Source organism: Pelophylax lessonae (genome assembly GCF_965119305.1).
Source record: "Pelophylax lessonae genome assembly, chromosome: 4".
Taxonomy (NCBI): domain Eukaryota; kingdom Metazoa; phylum Chordata; class Amphibia; order Anura; family Ranidae; genus Pelophylax; species Pelophylax lessonae.
The window spans coordinates 552868419-552888626 of NC_138771.1; the positions used below are offsets into that span (position 1 = coordinate 552868419).

Sequence of the window (20208 nt, forward strand, 5' to 3'; positions counted from 1 at the left end):
TGACTGGATATTTCCTCTTTTTCGGACCATTCTCTGTAAACCCTAGAGATGGTTTTGTGTGAAACTCCCAGTAGATCAGCAGTTTTTGAAATACTCAGACCAGCCCATCTGGCATCAACAACCATGGCGCGGTCAAAGTCACTTAAATCCCCTTTCTTTCCCATTCTGATGCTTGGTTTGAACTTCAGCAAGTGGTCTTCACCACGTCTAGATGCCTAAATGCATTGAGTTGCTTGATTAGCAATTTGTGTTACCAAGTAATTGGACAGGTGTACCTAATAAAGTGGCTGGTGAGTGTATGGCAAGTCTTATAATTAGTTTTTCCAAAGCTGCTACAGCATGAATAGAAAAGCCTTCTCTCCTTCCAGCAGAGGTAGAGTATGACCCCTGCTCTCTATGGGGAGGCAGTGTATATGTCCGACAGGCCTCCCACCAAGACAGGCCTATAGTAAATCAGCGAAGCTTATGTTCCCTGCTGATTGGAAAGCTCTAGCTCAGCAGGGGCGGGTCAGACCTTTGTGCTGCTTCCCTACAGGGAGTAAGATCCCACATTGCAACATTTCAACCCTGCAGCATGTTGCCAGGACACAGGCTTTTCTACTTAGGGTTAGTCGCGCCGTGCAGCCAAGACTACGTGATTATGTGCAGCCGAGCCACCCGGCAACTGGTTAAAAAACAGTACAACTTTGTAAATTATTCATCCACTTTTTTTGTCTTTCCCTATATGCCATTTCAGAGACTTGGCTGAAACACTCCCAGCTATTTAATCCCCACAGTATGCCTTGTTGCTAGGACAGACAACATTTTTTTTTTTTACTCCTGCAATGCTGAAGTCAGTGTCCCATTGGCTTTCACATCCTAACAACAAGGCAGAATGTGAAGACTGCTAACTGGAAGTTTTTACCATTTTACAAAGCTGCACAGACTTTTAAAACCTACTGGAACCCCCTTGACTGCATTGGCTATTTTCTGGAAAAGGTAAACTTAGTCTTTAAAACTCATTGAAAACAGATAAAGCTAGTTAGTTGCATGTTTAAAACAACAGACAGGACCACTATTATGATCTCTGCTTACATTTCTTAAACAAGCATACAACAGAAAGCTGCCTAATGTTTGTCCATTCTTCCAGAAGCGCATTTGTGAGGTCAGACACTGGTGTGGACGAGAAGGCCCGACTCGCAGTTTGCACTCTAATTCATGCCAAAGGTGTTCTATCCGGTTGAGGTCAGGACTCTGTGCAGGCCAGTCAAGTTCCTCCACCCCAAACTCGCTCATCAATGTCTTTATGGAACTTGCTTTGTGCACTGGTGTGCAGTCATGTTGTCAAAGGAAGGGGCCATCCCCATCTGTTCCCACAATGTTGGGAGCATGAAATTGTCCAAAATGTCTTGGTATGTCGATGCCTAAAGAGTTCCCTTGACTGGTTCCCATGCTATAATCCCCCTTCCACCAAATGATTTGGACCAGTGCACAAAGCAAGGTCCATAAAGACATGGATGAGGCCTGCACACAGTCCTGACCTCAACCCAATAGAACACCTTTAGGATAAATTACAGCGCAAACCGCGAACCAGGCCTTCTCTCCAACATCAGTGCCTGACCGCACAAATGTGTTTCTGGAAGAATGGTCAAACATTCCCATAGACACACTCCTAAACCTTGTGGACAACCTCACAGAAGAGTTGAAGCTGTTATAGATGCAAAGGGTGGGCCAACTCAATATTGAACCCTACGTACTAAGACTGGGATGCCATTAAAGTTCATGTGCGTGTAAAGGCAGGCGTTCCAATACTTTTGATAATGTAATGTGTATGTATATATATATTGTGACAGGAAGTCAGGTAAATCTGGGGATGTAGTCACAGAGAGGAGACACATTCCCACCTGGTTTGGAAAGTTCACCAATTACTATAGGGTGTCTGCTGCCAAAGGCAGCAGGAAGGTGTAAAGAAGTTGAAAGGCCTTCAGCTGTTCGGAATGAGGAAATGAAGGCCTCTATAATTTGTCCAGAGGAAGTCTATGGATTGCTGCCTCCTGTCGCCGTGTGGGCTGGGAGAGGAGGACAGACAGATGTGTGCCTCCCGACGCTGAGGAAGCCTGGGAGAAGGACTGCTGCCTCCTGTCGCCGTGTGGGCTGGGAGAGGAGGACAGACAGACATGTGCCCCCTGAAAGCTGTGTGAGCATGGGGAAGACCTCCGGAAGCGATGTGAAGCTGAGGAGGGTAACAAGTGTGAAGACTACTCGAAGTGAGGTCTTGGATCGTTTCTAGGTGAAAAGAAACCAATGGACATTTCCTGTGTGAAGGGGAAATTATGTAAGACCGAAGGCTACTCAAGGTGAGGTGTTGAACTATTTCTATGTGGGAAGAAATAGATGAACTGTGTTCAATGTGAAGAGAAAAGGGACGTGTTCAATGTGAAGAGGAAAAGGGACATGTTCAATGTGAAGAGGAAAAGGGACATGTTCAATGTGAAGAGATAAAACATGGACTATTGAGAGTCTGCTGTGTGATCAGCCAAGTCTGCCCAACAGTAGGTTGGGGACAGACTTCATTAGATAGGTTCCAGTGTGTGAAGGTAGCCGCCCACAGTGGCAAGGATTTATTTTATTTATGTTTATTTTGAATTATGCTGTTTTTGGAGCTTGCACTTGTGTGAAGAGATCTTGCATGAATAAACCACACTGTTGTTTGCAAACACTTCTCGGCTATCTCCTTGTGTAAACGCACCCCCAAAGGGGTCATCCACACCCGCCCTTGAGCTAATCCCTTACAATATATATATATATATTATTTTATTTATTATGTATAACATTGTTTTGGTGGCTGTGCATCATATGGCTAGGCTAAACATCACAACCACGTTTGCCTAAACAGTGGCAGCAAGACCATAGTTCTACTTTTTTAGTTTCTACACGGAGAAAAAAGTCAAACCACAATCCAGTATATTGTACTGGCATGAAGAGGATGATACACCAAAATTAACCTGAAGGGGGTGAACAACTTGTTATATGTAAAAACAAAAAAAATGTAGACAATGCTGCACACACTTTTATATTACATATTGTTTTGTAAGCTGTTACACCAAGTTCATAAATATTGATCCAGTGTTATGCACAAAAAAAGAGAAGTCAGAAAACCAAAACATGAAGTATGAGATTATACGCCAGAAGTAGTGGTTGGGGTTGAGGGGGTAACACCGAAACCAATAGTTCAATAATGGCAGGCGATTGATCTTGACAAAAAAAACTCTGTATTATAACCCCCATTTAACAAAAAAGAAAGGTGGGTGCAATAACTGTACACGTTATGCCAGGAAAATGGAATCACTCCAATGAAATCTGATACATTAGTTCCTAAAATACAGTACAGGACAGGACTTGTATTTGTATACCATGGGTTATGTGTTGGCTATACCTTCAGGTGACTGCAATCACCTGAATGTAGTCGGTGTAAAACCTATGGTCTAAAAATACAAGTTCTGTGTCCTGTACTGTACTTAAAGTTAAGTCATTTACATGCAAGTCAAAAATTGCTATTTTTTGTTTTTCTTAATATAAAGCCAATGTCAACAGGTCATATAAATATGCTTTTCTAAAGAAAACAATGCTGCATTAGGGAATAAATGTGACATAAATGCATCAATCCTGAATATCTCTGAGAACACAAAATGGCTCTTCTTTTTAGATGTATATTACTACTAAAGCTTCTGGCCTAAAATGCCTGTTTTTTACTGCATAGTTAAAAAAGATTTGCAATTTAAACTGATATTTCTGTCTGTTCCTCACCAGTCTATAGAGGCACACAAAAGGTTCCTCTCCACGTTTGGCTGTTTTTTTTTTTTTTCCCTGTGAAGTGATTGGCACATTTGTATATGGTGCAGTACCATAGGACACCAGCTTTTGCCATTGCATATGAATTCAAACTAAAGTATTAGTAAAGGGTAGAGCATGTAACTACCAGGAGCACAATAGGGATTCCCTTTTAAACTAGAAACCTCGTGTAAACAAAACCAGCTGCAGACATATGAATATTTGTGATACATGGGCAAGTGATCAATTGCAGTGACTTCCCTATAAACTCAGCACAATGATGGAAAGAACAACTCATTTCAACACTTCACAAAATATGTGTAAAAATCCAGTCCCTACCAAGTCCCAGTTGAACATGATTACAAGCCAGATTTTAATCACCACATTGTTATACACAAGTGTGTATTGTAATGGTTTAGAGAAGCAGCTTTGGCCTTTAAGATGGAGCAGTGTAAACGTCAACCTCTGCAGGGACAGAAAAATAAATAGTCCTGTGTATACCCTTCTTCTCAAAACTGCACAGCACCTGGGGAAATATTAAATATGGAAGGGTCAAACTTCTGCCCCTTGAATGGCGATCCCTCTGCATCCCATCCTTTCTTCAGCATGTCATGGACTTTCTGTGAAAAAAGAAAACAGTATGGTCACAAAGTGGCACAGATGGGCAAAGCGTTAACCACTCCAGTCATAAAACTTTAAGGAGAGACCAAAGTAAGGAATTGCTACAATCAGAGGTGTTTAGAATGCAGTTTGTGATAATTAGGAAACCCTTTTATTTCACTTAGAAGTCAGTGAGGTCTTCACAATCACTAGCACACTGCGACTGCACAGTTTTAGGAGCTACCAATCTTGCCTACCAATCACCAGGTAAAACTTTCCATATTTAGATTAAATTGGCTGCAGAGAGTTTGGCAAATTAAATGCTTGTGTGCATTTCTGCAGGAAATGAGAAACTACAGGGAAAACGCCAGTGGGGCTATCAGGTGTAGAAGATACTGCCTAGGGCAGTGGTCCTCAACCCTGGCCTACAGGGCCCACTAACAGGCCAGATTTGCAAGATAACTGAAATAAATCCCAGGTGATATCATTTGCTGCTCAGTGATTGCAGTACTCTAGTCTGCATCTCCCCAAGGTAATACCTAAAATCTGGCCTGTTAGTGGGCCCTGTAGGCCAGGGTTGAGGACCACTGGCCTGGGGTAGAAATTACAGTCCATTATCTGGCAAGATGCGTCAGAGTGTCTATATCCTGCTGTAAACTTATAACAAAGAAAGTTTACACAAGGCTTCTTCTCCTGGCTGCTGGCAGGGAACAGAGCAGTATGGAAAGGCTGGGCATACACTTAATGAAAATGGGAGCTTTGGTTTACCTGTAAAATCCTTTTCTTGGAGTACATCACAGTACACAGGGTATCTTCATATTCATTACGATAGAATTATACTGCCATCTTCAGCTGGACACTGGCAAAAAAAACAGGAAATCCCCTCCCAGGCATAACCCCTCCCAGCTAGACATAGCTTCAGCTTTTTAGCAAATCGTGAATCAACAAAAGAAGATGGGTGGGATCCCTGTGTCCTGTTATGTACTCTCCAAAAAAGATTTTGCAGGTAAACCAAAAATCCCATTTTCTTTATCGTACATCAGGTATCTTCAGATCTATTACGACAGGGAGGTCCCAAAGTACTGAATATGAGAGGAGTGCAACAAGTCCCAAACAACTAAAACAGACCAGTTTGGAACCTTATTCAGAAGCCTGCAAGACCTGATGACCAAAGATTGTGTATTCAGAGGCTTGAACATTCACTTGTTAAAACCTTATAAAAAGCATGAATTGAAGACTAGTTAGCAGCTCTATAAACTTGTGCTACCGAAGCCTGATGCTGGAAACACCAATACTCCTGGTAGAATGAGCCATCGCTGAAAATGGTGGAATTTTGCCCTTTGGACTGTAAGTTTGAGAAATAAGCTCATAGATCCCTTGAGAAATGATACATTTGGAAGCTATGTGACCCTTCCTAAGGCCTTCAGGAAGCACAAAAATGAAATCAGACCAACAAATTCCTGCAGTCTCCTTCAGGTAAATCTTGACTGCATGAACCACATTAAAATGTATATTGAGACTTGTCATTCAGCATCTGAGGCCCAAGACAGAAGGAAGGTAACACAATGTCTTAGTTACGATGGAATGAAGAGACCACCTTAGGTTTAAAAAAAAAAGGGAAGAAAAGATTGCCAAGGCTGCAAAAAACACTTTCACTGTCACGATGGATCACTGAGAACGGTTCCTTACAAGCAAGAGCAGATAATTCTGGCCAAAGTAATGACAACCAGAAAAATAACCTTCAAGTTAACCAGACTAATTTCAGGGGAATGTCCAGGATGAATTTGGGTGAAATACAGAAAATACCATGTTGAGGTCCCACTTTAACCAGTTAACCAGTGGAACAATACATGTGACCCCTTGTACAAAGGCACACACCAAGGAATGCAAAGCAACTGGTCTCTGAAAAAGGACAGCCAAGGCTAAAATCTGACCCTTGATTGTACTCAAGGACAGCCCCGGATCAATCCCTGATTGTAGAAACAGCAGGATGCAGTCCACAACACACAAGGATGAAGTCCCCGAGCTTTTCACCAGCAAAAATATGAATTCCAAGTTCTGTGGTAAATCTTCCTGGCAGTCGCCTTCCTAGCCTTCAAAAGCCAACTAGTTTCAGTCAGCAACTGTACAGAAGGATGGAAGATCAGACCTTGTAACAGGATTTTAGGGTGATCTGGTAGGATCCATGGTTCTCCCACTGACAATTTTATGTCAGAGTTTTCCTGGGTCAGGCTGGGACAGTCAGGATGACCTGAATGCCTCCTGCCCAAATCTCACGAAGCAATGTAGAAGCTGTAATGATAGGAAAGCATCATTTTGACAGAACTAATACTATGGCACTAGCATATCCACTGCAAACACTCAGGGGTCCCTTGTCCTGAATATGAATCTGTCCAGGTTTGCACTGAACCTGGATGCAAGAAGATCCACATCTGGGGATCCCCATGTTCAGCAGAGTTCCTTGAACACCTCTCGGTAGATCGCCCACTCCCCCAAGGCAGTCAGTCAGTCAGAGAAAATCTGCCTGCCAGTTTTCTGTGCCAGGAATCTGGATGGCAGACAGGGTGGAGGACATGAAAGTCTGCCCAAGACAGGAAGAGATCTGCTTCCTTCTGAGCAGCCCAACTTCTGGTGCCTCCCTGATGATTTATGTACACCACCACTATGGCGTTGTCCAACTGGAACCTTACAGGGAGGCTCTCCAGCACTGACCAATGCAGCAGGGAAAGATGCAATTGCCCTCAATTACAGGATGCGGATGGTCCAATACCTCTTGTGCAGTAAATAAGTCCCTGATAGATTGTCAAGATCTCCACTCCTGCCCAACAGGCTGGAAGAGATACACCAGTCAGGGGTCTCGTTCTGGGGTGTAACTGCATCAGAAAGTCCAACAACTGTATCCTCCTGCCCCATGTTTACAAGACATTCAGTTGGAGTCTGGAATGAAACTGGGCAGAAGGAACTGCCTTGAAGGAGGCTACCATTTTCCCCAGAACCCTCATGCAAAGCTGAATTATGGGGTTGGCAGAGTTTGTAGCATTTCCACCAGAGTTCATGGAGCAAGACATTTGTTCCGAGGTAGGAGCACTCTTGACTGGACCATGTCCAAAATTGTACCTAAATATCTAAGGCCATCTCCTGAAAAATTCAGAACCCATTCAAACCTTTTCAGAGTCAGCATTGTTCGCTTCACATTGAACATCAGCAGTGGAGCAGGCTGCTCCCTAAAAAGCAAGTCATCCAGGTAACATATGACAGGAATACCCTAAATACATAAGAGCCACAAACCCAGGGCTAACACCTTAGTTCAATTTTTCAGAGAATCGGACAGGCTGAATGGCAGCACCACAAACAATGTGGTGGTCTTCAAACCACAGAAACCTTTGGTGAGGTAAGAAGATTGGATGTGCAACCACTGTTCGCACCAATTCCATATGGAGAGTCAAAATTTGGAGAAACTTGTTGAGCCTCTTGAGATCCAGGGGTTTGAGTAAAAACTATGAAACCTTTTCCCTCTCTTGGTCCAGGGTGATCGCTCCTTATGATAGTAGGTGATTGACAGCTTGGAAAAAAAAAAAAAAAAGTCCTTTTTTGTGAATTTAAAAGAAACATTTGAAAGCATAAAGACCAGAGAGAGAAGGCTCTGAAGTACAAGCTTGTAACCTTGACCTAAGCATTCACATTCTTCCTACAATGTCACACCCCCTTCATTGGGGGGTGGACCTCTCTCCTGGCTTAAAGGGCTTTGGTGTCCATGTCTTCTTGCAGGAATTGGGTTTGAAATTGAAGCCCGAGACGGTGGTGGCTAAAAAAGGCATTTTTTTTGGAAGTAGTAGTGGCAGGTTTTTTTACTACAGGCTTCAGCTTCTTTTTAAGCAGCAACGGGGTACTCTTAACCAGTTACATTCTGGATGTAATCATCCAGAGCAGGACCAAACAAAAATGCCCCTTGAAAGGGCAAGCATTCAACATGCTTCTCACAAAGCAACTCCCCTGATCAGCACTTCAGTCAAAAGATCCTGCGCATGTGCACCAACAAAATGCCCAGCTGGGAAAGTTTTTGGACACAATCCTTTAAGGCACCTGATGATCATTTGACAGGCTTAAATCGGAAGCTTTAAATAAGTTCTCTAGACTTTTGTCTGAAGAATCATTAAATACCGGGTCATTGTCCGCTGGAACCCTGAGGGTTTTCTTTAGATAGGAAACAGCTGTCTATGGAAGGCATACTTCATTACTTGGTGAACTCACTTTTCATGTGGCAATGTTGAGTAAAACTATTTGGTGCAATAAACACCTTGTCAGGGTGGGCCCAATCCGCATATAATACATCCTTTAAATCATGCTGTACCGGAAAAGATTGAGGATGCTGTGGCAGGCACTATGATCTAAATCCTGAAACCTTTGAGCGAGGAGGACTCAGGAAGCAGTAGCTTTAAATTGGTCTGGACCACTTTCGCAAGAAAGCCCACAAAGGCCTTTTGGGTCTGAGATAAAACCCTGGCCCTGGGATTTCTCAGGAGTAGATTCCTCAAATTAGGAGTCCTCCACATCTCCCTGCACCTTTTCCTCAGCATGTTCTTCCGTTGTCAATAAGGGAGGTAGGAGGGGAGGTGGAACCTTTCCAATTGCTACTGAGATGGTCCAAACCAGAAAGGGTTTTGGAAAGCTGGTGTTGCATTCTAGCAACAGGAGATGAGAATTCCTCCCCAGACAAAAAGGAACTGGAGGAACGTGCTTCGGAGGTAGTGGAAAGATCAGACAAGTGGAGGGAGTCAGACCCTCACTGAAACAACTGATAGCCAGGGAATATTTTGCAAGGGGAGGTAAATTAAGGTTACTCCCTGCCTGATGAGGGATTTTGGGAACCCCCCCACTCCTTGATCCCCTCCTCTCTGTCATTGCTGAGAAATGGCCTCCCGACAACTGCTTTTGAACCCTTGTTGAACCAGCGGGACAATGCAGTCAAGAAGACAGTGCAACTAGCACCAATGTGCTGGTACCCTAAAAAAATAGAATAAAATGGGCCAAGAGGCATCCACAAGGTGAAAAATACATAATAAAAATAAAAAGGCACAGATGTAAGCCAAGTAGCATCTGAAGTCGCACTGACATGTGGTTTTGAAACCGTGCGATTTTAAGTGAAGTCACACAATTTCAACACCGCATTCAGTGTGAACCTAGACAAAAGCAGTGGTCTGGCAGATCAGATCCTCCTTCCTAATTTTCTATCCACATTGACAGTGTAATGATGTCTGGTTTTTCCTGTAAGCTGCCTGAGTGGTTAACTCTTTGGGAGGAGGGGGGTAATTAATTGCTTTTAGCAATATATAGAATGAAGGCATGATGCTTTCATGACCAGTGGCAGTTAATTAACCCCTTTGTGCTGCATTAGTGGCATCTGCGTCAGTATTAATTAACCCCTTTATGCTGCAGCGAGGGGGGGGGGGGTTAACAAACACTGACACTGGTACCACTAATGCAGCACAAAGAGGTTATTGGTTGGGGTAGTTGCCATTTGTTTGTAAAGTTGGTAAATTGGTGCGGAGATGCACTGTATACCTTCAGCTGCCATTGTACCTTTGCTGGCTGTCCAGTGCGTCCCTGAAACTTTAAGGGGTGGGCTCCCTCCAGGCACACTATTCATTATTATATACCTGCTCCCAACTTGGGAGACTCTCAAAATTATAGAGTTAGGACTGCAGTACACTGGGGTGCCATGGCGGGTCTACTGCAGCTTACGCATTTATTTGCAAATGTGTGCAAATGAAACCCGTTGTTTGTAATGTGAACTGTTAGACATGGCCAGTTTGGTATGTTGCAGGCTGGCTGGTAAGAGAGCTGGATATTATTGTTTGTTTTTTGACATGTTCTCTGTCAAGCACACATAAATTGCTTGTGATTTTGCTTGGTTTACGTGGAGGCCAGATAAGGAGGCAAAAACGCAGTAGGACTGTTGGAAGAGAAAAAAATTAGGTAGCAAGATGTGGTCTGAAAATAAGGCAATTTTTATACGATATGCCTGCCGGGTCCACCATAGTTATAGGAGACTTAGATCTAAAAATAGATCAAACAGTTGAGACCAGGATCTAAAAATAGATCCTTGATCTAAAAATAGATCAAACAGTTGAGATCAGGATCTAAAAATAGATCCTTGATCTAAAAATAGATCGAACAGTTGAGATCAGGATCTAAAAATAGATCCTTGATATAAAAATAGATCTAACAGTGGAGACCAGGGTTTAAAAATAGATCCTTGATCTAAAAATAGATCGAACAGTTGAGATCAGGATCTAAAAATAGATCCTTGATCTAAAAATAGATCAAACAGTTGAGATCAGGATCTAAAAATAGATCCTTGATCTAAAAATAGATCGAACAGTTGAGATCAGGATCTAAAAATAGATCCTTGATCTAAAAATAGATCGAACAGTTGAGACCAGGATCTAAAAATAGATCCTTGATCTATAAATAGATCTAACAGTTGAGACCAGGATCTAGAAATAGATCCTTGATCTAAATATATATTGAACATCTGAGACCAAGATCTAAAAATAGATCTGTGATCTAAAAAGAGATCTAACAGTTGAGACTAGAGTCTAAAAAGAGAACCGCAGTCCAGAGGCAATGTAGAATCACAAAGGAAAATAGACCGCACTCCGACATGAAAGAATCAATTGATTTATCCACATAAAAAAAAATTCCAACGTGGCAGTCATAGGACATCATAGACAGCTCAACAAACAAAGAAGCAGTTGACGCGCTTCACAAATTACATTCGCTTAATCATAACTAAAGACATACACATGGATAGACTGCATAAATAGGGACAGAACAGCTAAATGTCCTTAATATAATTGAGAGGAAGACCAATTAATGCCGTGTCCCCTTTGGGCAGTAAAATCCATTGAAGCAAAGCTCCCTTCTCTATCTACTTAGAAACACAAAATATTAGAGAAATAATGGTTCAACAGCCAAAGAAAAAAAACATACTATGTGGAAAAAAAGAAGAAAAGGGAAGAAGCCAGCAAAATATATATAAATAATAATGACAAAATAAAATTATGAATGAAAGAAAATATTTTGCTGAAACAAAAAAGGAATCAGAGGGTATAAACGGAGGGTAGAATGGGTAAGGGCATCTCCCCCCTACAAGGTGCCCTTACCCGTTCTATGACTTGTACTAGAACCAAACAAAGGTCCCCCCCATATTCCTGATTGAAATGACAAGCGTCATTTGTGGACTTGCATCCTCTGATGTCGCTAAGATGTTCACGAAACCTTTCCTTAAGCTTGCGAGTAGTTCTACCTATATATTGTACCGAACATGCCTTGCAGGTAATAAGGTAAATCCAAAAATTGGTATTACAATTGAAGAATCTTTCAATATCATAGGTTCTATCACAAACTGAGGAATAAAATGTATTTCATTGCAAGACATGTGGGCAACATAAACAATCTCCAGTACCGAGATGCAAAGAAACTAGGAGACAAAAAGTGTCTTGGCCCGTTTGGCCACCACATTTACACCTTTCTCCAAAACCTTGGCACATATATTATCATTATATAAAATAGGTAAGTGTTTTAGGACAATCTGTTTTATCTGCTGAAATTCTAAACTAAAAAGAATGGCCAGTGTCATGGAGGTATCTGTAGTTTTGTTCAATTTATATCTATCTTTGTTTTTACTTTTATTTTGCTCATGTGTTTGCAAGTGTGTTCATTCTCATTCATATTCAAGTTTATATTTTTAGTAGTCAAAAGGCTTCCTCTGTCTCTTTTAAGGGCTATATGATATGCTCTGTCCAGAGACCATCTTGGTTAGCCCCGTGCCAAAAAGCTATTATAAAGGAGACCAGATTCCTTATTGAAAGTTGACACATCACTTCAAATCCTACGTAGTCTAAGAAATTGTCCAACAGGGATGCCCTTTATGGTATGAAAGGGATTACTGGAACTAGCATGCAAAAGACTATTGCCTGCCAAAGGCTTTCTATATAGTCGGGTAACTACTTTATTGGCACTATGTTCCAGTGTGACATCCAAAAAATGCACTTTATTGACATCCCTGTGGCCTCTAAATTTGAGGTTGTATCTATTTTTTTTTAAATAATCCAAAAAAGGACCTAAATTGACATTTTGATGGCACGCAAAAATCAGATTGTCAATGTAGGGGAAAATACAGAGCGATCTGATCCCTGAAGGGGTTCTTGTCTCCATAGACGTGGGACCTCTCCCACCAACCCATATATAGGTTAGCAAGAGAGGGTGAGAACTTGTCTCCCATGGCTGCCCCACATCTCTGGAGATATAATACTCCATCAAAGAGAAAAGAATTGTGTCCCAGAAGATATTCCAGAATTTCTATAGTGAAATTTTGTAAACTTTCAGGTAAGCATGTATACTGTTTCAGTGAGTACTGAATGGCTTCTAAAGCCAGATCATGAAGTATGGAAGAATATAGGCTAGAAACATCACATGTAATCCAAACAAAATGTTCACTCCACTCAAAGGTATCCATAATGTCTAAAATATGATTGGTGTCTCTAAGGTAGCCAGGTAGGGTTTGTACAAGAGGCTGGCCATCAACCCATTCTCCCAAATGTTCATTTAGGGATCCAATTCCAGAGACAAAAGGTCTTCCTGGGACTGGATTGGTCCCTTTATGAACTTTGGGAAGATGTTTATACTCATAAAATATATTAAACTATAAATCTTTATTTCATTTTTCCTAGATTGCTTTTCTTTTCTTTTCTGAGCTCCATGAAAATGTATTGTCCGACTTTAATGTCCTAAATGGAGAATACATGATCACTCTTAACATGCATTATTAAATATGTATCTGGATTATGAGATATATATATATCTAATATATAATATATATTGATTGAATTAGTACTTAATTGCAACGATATAGATATTTTATTCTATATATGCAAAATTGTTTTACATGTACAATATTTCTTTTTTTTCTCTTTTTATACCCTCCAATTACTTTGTTTCAGCAAAATATTTTCTGTCATTCATGATTTTATTTTTTCATTATTATTTATATATTTTGCTGGCTTCTTCTCTTTTCTTCTTTTTTTCCACATAGTATGTTTTTTTCTTTGGCTGTTGAACCATTATTTCATTAATATTTTGTGTTTCTAAGTAGATAGAGAAGGGAGCTTTGCTTCAATGGCTTTAACTGCCCAAAGGGAACACAGCATTAATTGGTCTTCCTCTCAATTATATTAAGGACATTTAGCTGTTCTGTCCCTATTTATGCAGTCTATCCATGTGTGTGTCTTTAGTTATGATTAAGCGAATGCAATTCGTGAAACGCGTCAACTGCTTCTTTGTTTGTCGACCTGTCTATGATTTCCTATGACTGCCACGTTAGTCTTTATGTGGATAAATCGATTGATTCTTTCATGTCGGAGTTCGGTCTATTTTCCTTTGTGATTCATTGCCTGGACTGCAGATCTGATGTGCACCCAACTTCTGATTGTTTGATTATATTCACCTGAGCGGCTATATCTCCATTGCATCTCAATCTAAAAAGAGATTCTTGATCTAAAAATAGATCTTTGATCTAAAAATAAATCTGACAGTTGAGACCAGGATCTAAAAATAGATCCTTGATTTAAAAATAGATCTAACAGTTGAGACCAGGGTCTAAAAATAGACGCTCGGTCTAAAAAAAGATCTAACAAGAGACCAGGGTCTAAAAATAGATCCTTGATCTAAAAATAACAGTTGAGACCAGGATCTAAAAATAGATCTAACAGTTGAGACTAGGGTCTAAAAATAGAACTTTGATCTAAAAATATATTGAACATCTGAGATCAAAATCTAAAAATAGATCTGTGATCTAAAAATAAATCTAACAGTTGAGACCAGGACCTAAAAATAGATCGTTGATCTAAAAATAGATCGAACAGCTGAGACCAGGATCTAAAAATAGATCCTTGATCTAAAAATAGATCGAACAGCTGAGACCAGGATCTAAAAATAGATCCTTGATCTAAAAATAGATCTAACAGTTGAGACCAGGATCTAAAAATAGATCGTTGATCTAAAAATAGATCGAACAGCTGAGACCAGAATCTAAAAATAGATCCTTGATCTAAAAATAGATCGAACAGTTGAGACCAGGGTCTACAAATAGATCCTTGACCTAAAAATAGATCTAACAGTTGAGACCAGGATCTAAAAATAGATCGAACAGTTGAGACCAGGATCTAAAAATAGATCAAACAGTGGAGGTAAAAAAAAAAAAGAAGTGTCTGGAGGTTGGAGAGAGAAGGAATTCTAGAATTATTCTGAGTTCGGAGAGTTGGAGTTTATTGAGACATTTGAAGAGTTTGAAAAGTTGTTTTATATAGTTAGATTTAGAATTCATTGTGAGAAGAGATCTGATTGGTAAAAATGACGATGGAGCAGGCTTTCAGAGACAGGAAAGCGATAGTGGACGCAGTAAAGGCAGATCAAGTAAGGATGAAGGAAGCAAAAAGGAGAAAAAAAAAAAAATAGATCAAACAGTGGAGACCAGGATCTAAAAAAAGATCGAACAGTTGAGACCAGGATCTAAAAATAGATCTAACAGCTGAGACCAGGATCTAAAAATAGATCTAACAGCGGAGACCAGGATCGAAAAATAGATCTAACAGTTGAGACCAGGATCTAAAAATAGATCCTTATCTAAAAATAGATCGAACAGTTGAGACCAGGATTTAAAAATAGATCTAACAGTTGAGACCAGGATCTAAAAATAGATCCTTGATCTAAAAACAGACCAATCTATTTTTAGGTCATAGATTTATTTTTAGATACTGGTCCCAGATGTTCAGTCTATTTTTAGATCAAGGATCTATTTTTAGATCCTGGTCTCAACTGTTCGATCTATTTTCAGGTCATAGATCTATTTTTAGATACTGGTCCCAGATGTTCAAACAGTTGAGAGTAGGATCTAAAAATAGATCTATGACCTGGTGGACTATAAATCTTTCATATAAAAGTAGTATCATTTTTAAATATAATGCATAATACTGGTTACCGTTTATTTGAGCCTGGGTTCACACTTGCGCATTGTGGGAGACCGCATGTGATTCGCACAGAAATTACACCACATTCCTGTGCACATCACATGCAATGTCTGTGTGGTGTGATTTGAGCTAAAATCGCATTGCATTTTAAAAATGGTGCAGGACCCTTTTTTCCTGCATGGGTGTAAACACTCATTCTGGTAATCGCACAACGTTTTGCAAGCTGTTTCTGGGTGTCGTTAATTTAACATCGACACCCCCAGCAGATCACATGGATGCCGTAGGATTGAAATGCGACGCAGGAAACGCACAGGATTCACTGCGTTTCCCACATCGCATCAGTGTGAACCAGGGCTAAATTTAATTGTAATGCCCCCAATTTACCATCTATTCAGCTTCTTTGGGTTCAGATGCTGATCTTTCCTATAAAGAGCCCTTAACATGATTGTAAATGTTGGACTTTTTTAAAATAACAAACATATCTTACTTACCTGCTTTGTGAAAATGTTTTGAACAGAGCAGCCCCGATCCTCCATTTCTGGGGTCCCTCGCCAGTGCTCCTGGCTCCTCCTGCCTTCAGAGTCCCCCCATAGCAAGTCCCATGCAATGGGAGCAACTGTGTGGGCTTGATCTTTATCTGCACTGTGTACTTGGCCCTGCTCACCCCCAGCTCTCCCTCACAAGCTGTGATTGACAGCATCTGAGTTCTGCTGCATCTGAGTCCTGTGAGGAGGGAGAGAGACAGCAGTGCTGCTGCTCACGGGCACAGTGCTAATTCGAGATCAGGATGCAGTAAGTATACAGGGGAGGCTGGGGATGTAGTGGCTGTTTGAGTATTCTGACAGGACCACCAGTGCCTGTCAGAATACAATAGCCCAACATGGAATTTATCCATCTGTGCTGTTTAGCATGTATAAATCTACTACATTTCTTTCAATCAGCCCGCAGACTGAACTAAAGAAATCTAACAATGTTTGGAAAGCTTAAGTATAAGATGCTGCGCGGGTTGGCTATACAATAAAATTGTTTATTTGCCCTGCAAGGGCAAAGCATTCACCTTAAGTGGTGAAATCCTTTGCTGATTTCTATAGTGTACACATATGCCTTGTTTTGATGTATCTTTATGCCTTTTCTTAAAATAAAAACTTTTGTACAAGAAATCCTTTGCTGAACTTACCATTTCATGACTCTGTGGTTTCCCCTGTAGTTTTTGATGGTAATCAAAAGTAAGTCGGTCCAATACGGCATGCTCCTCCTCATCCACTGTTGCCATACTGCGCTCTTTGTTAATTTTGTCTATATCTATTTTTTCTTCCCCTTCCAAGACTGCATTCCACCAATACTCGCCACACTTGCTCAAGCTGATCTATGGGAGGAAAAAAAAAAAAGGCACAATTATGCAGTAATTTTTTTTTTTGCAAGATAAAAGTGGTGGTAGAACAGTTCAAATACCCCCCGCCCCCCATCTTGGCAACCGTAAACCAACTCCACCCAAACCTTCAAAACTTGGTTACAAGTGTGGGGGAGTGTGTTCAGGCTGTCACCTGGATGGGGGGGCGTGTGTTGGCGCAACCTGTCACCTTGGGAGGATGTGGGCGTGTGCAGCCTATCACCTCCGGGTCGGCCCGGCTCTTCTTCTCCCCCTTTCCTCCGTAGGTAAGGTAACCACAGAGAGGAAAGGGAGTAGTGGTGCTAGAAGAAGGGAAGTGGGTGCCCTCTGGTGGTAGGAGGGTGGCAGTGCAGGTTGTGCTAGTTAGCCCGCCTGCCGCACACCCCCAGCCGGTCCAGCACCGGTTCCCGACCCGGGAGTTGAGGAACCCTGTTTTATACCCATCCTGGTCTGATGAGGGATTCTTCTGGAGGAGTACAGCTATGGTTTGGAGGCAGATGAGTGTGAATATTAGTGAGGCAAATTATATATCCCCTACACACCTTTGTGGGGAAGCCCAACTCTTCCCTACCTCTGCTATATACCTGATCCTAATGTTTGGGCTGGGTTTGGGATTGAAAATCATACAACATATAATGCCTGAGGATCATCTTCTTACCTTTGATAGACTGAGAGCTCTATTTCACCTTCCTACCTGGATGTTCTTTAGGTTTCTCCTACATGCAGCATAAGCCCAATTCCCTATGCCTATTGTCCTGGTCTCTCATTCTGTGGTAAAGTTTCTAATTTCCTATTATGTGGATAGAGTCCTTTCGTCCTTGTATCTTCGTCTCATGTGTAAGGATTCTCAATTATTTTGCTCCTGGCAATGGGATATTCTGACTTTAAGTGATGGTGCCTGGGACGAGAGAGTGCAACAATACCTGCCCTTATGATCCTGGCCAGATACAGGTTTATCCAATCACAATTTCTACACAGAGTTTATTGATAAACATATGGTCTGAACCTGCCCCTATATAAAAAACAGTGTTGCCATAATGTAATTAGGGATCCTAATGCAATTAGTAGGTTCACAATTACTGTGAACCCCTTGATTCTTCGCTGGATATATGTGATAATATTGCTACGACTTCTCTTAAGCGGTTGTTCCTTTTCTATGGTGCCTTCTAAATGGAAATGGTCTTATCCCCTATCATTCATATGTGGAGATCCACTGTGAATGCTGTTCTATCTTTCTATAAACTAATGTACATGGGACATAATTGGCCTAAGACATTCAATAAAATTTGGGGCGGCCTGGGTGCATGCCAGAGGTTTAATACTAAGATACGGTATAACCTTTATTTATCATTTAGTAGCTTCAATCTTACCCAGGCCAATGCTTTACAAATGACAACAAGTACAAGAATTTGGTCTATTTTCCACTACGTTTTCTGCTCTTAACTCCTACCCCTCCTCTCCCCTCACTGTCTTTTCTCCCCTTTTCCTATCTACCCCCCCCTCCTCTCATTTAGGATATTTTTTATTGTTGGATACTATGCAATGATACCTAAGTGACTATCTTAATATATTGATGTTCCAACACCTGGACTATATGTATTCTTTTGCAAAGGACTATATACCCTTTTGCGGACTGTATGTATATCTTTTGCATGTGATGCTTTACTTTTACTTTTTGCTTTCTTGTATGTGCTGCACATAATCATTGCATTGCTTATATAAAATGTAATGAAGAACGTCTGTTAAAAAAACAGTAATTTAGACCCCATAGCCCTCCTGTTTCCCCCACTGAATAAGAAAATTGTGTTGACTAGATTTTCTAAAGATTGCAACCCTGCAACTTTTCCGGCAAAGGCTTGGCAGTTTATTTACTTTACTAGCTGTCTGGAGTTGATCTTTAAGAATGCGCTATACAGTGCCTACTATATAAAGACTAAGCTTGCACCTGCTGCAAGGAAATAATGAGCTACATATGGGCCCTCCTCTATCCTATTACCGAGATACATTTCCCAGGCTCCAGGCTCCATAAAGATGTCTCCGCATTTATTTTGTGAGTAAAGTTTCCATCCATCAAGACACATTCTCCTCGACTGTCCCTCACTGCCACACGGATATATGTATTCCGTAGGTCCACGGACACCTGGAAATAGTGAAGAGAAGCATAGGTTTAAGGCACAAATCTATGGCATACACTGATGTACCTTTAAAAATCTTTTACTCCACAGATTATGCAGATACTAGATCTGCATTAGAAACATGTTAACGTTCAAAGGAGACTTTGCAAGTCCAAAATCTAGACAGAGATCAGTGTTGACAACCATCAGTATTTTTACTGGCAGCCAGTAAAAAACAGCACTTTTCTCGTGCCAGTAAATGCCAGTGACAGGAAAAGGTTGCCAGCAAAAAGAATGGCTAAGACGTTCGGCTCGGAACCGCGCATCCACAGTTCCAGTCCAGAGCCGGCCTAGACTATCCAAGTGTCTGCGTACAGGTCCCTCTCAAAAAATTAGCATATTGTGATAAAGTTCATTATTTTCTGTAATGTACTGATAAACATTAGACATTCATATATTTTAGATTCATTACACACAACTGAAGTAGTGCAAGCCTTTTATTGTTTTAATATTGATGATTTTGGCATACAGCTCATGAAAAACCAAAATTCCTATCTCAAAAAATTAGCATATCATGAAAAGGTTCTCTAAACGAGCTATAACCTAATCATCTGAATCAACTAATTAACTCTAAACACCTGCAAAAGATTCCTGAGGCTTTTAAAAACTCCCAGCCTGGTTCATTACTCAAAACCGCAATCATGGGTAAGACTGCCGACCTGACTGCTGTCCAGAAGGCCATCATTGACACCCTCAAGCAAGAGGGTAAGACACAGAAATAAATTTCTGAACGAATAGGCTGTTCCCAGAGTGCTGTATCAAGGCACCTCAGTGGGAAGTCTGTGGGAAGGAAAAAGTGTGGCAGAAAACGCTGCACAACGAGAAGAGGTGACCGGACCCTGAGGAAGATTGTGGAGAAGGACCGATTCCAGACCTTGGGGGACCTGCGGAAGCAGTGGACTGAGTCTGGAGTAGAAACATCTAGAGCCACCGTGTACAGGCGTGTGCAGGAAATGGGCTACAGGTGCCACATTCCCCAGGTCAAGACACTTTTGAACCAGAAACAGCGGCAGAAGCGCCTGACCTGGGCTACAGAGAAGCAGCACTGGACTGTTGCTCAGTGGTCCAAAGTACTTTTTTCGGATGAAAGCAAAATTTTGCATGTCATTCGGAAATCAAGGTGCCAGAGTCTGGAGGAAGACTGGGGAGAGGGAAATGCCAAAATGCCTGAAGTCCAGTGTCAAGTACCCACAGTCAGTGATGG

At 41.2% G+C, this 20208-nt stretch overlaps 1 protein-coding gene across 1 annotated transcript in view; it reads right to left on the reverse strand.

The window, feature by feature from the left end:
- Window positions 1–3971: 3971 nt before the first annotated feature.
- The window catches only part of NUDCD3 (NudC domain containing 3), a 44724-nt gene continuing 28487 nt past the window's right edge, over window positions 3972–20208 (reverse strand). Inside the window, exons 5-7 of the mRNA XM_082254899.1 lie at window positions 18827–18970; window positions 16618–16806; window positions 3972–4430 (exon numbers count right to left, since the gene is read on the reverse strand). Coding sequence (XP_082111025.1) covers window positions 4320–4430; window positions 16618–16806; window positions 18827–18970 — 444 coding nt within the window. The 3' untranslated portion in view covers window positions 3972–4319. The remainder of the gene's footprint in view (window positions 4431–16617; window positions 16807–18826; window positions 18971–20208) is intronic.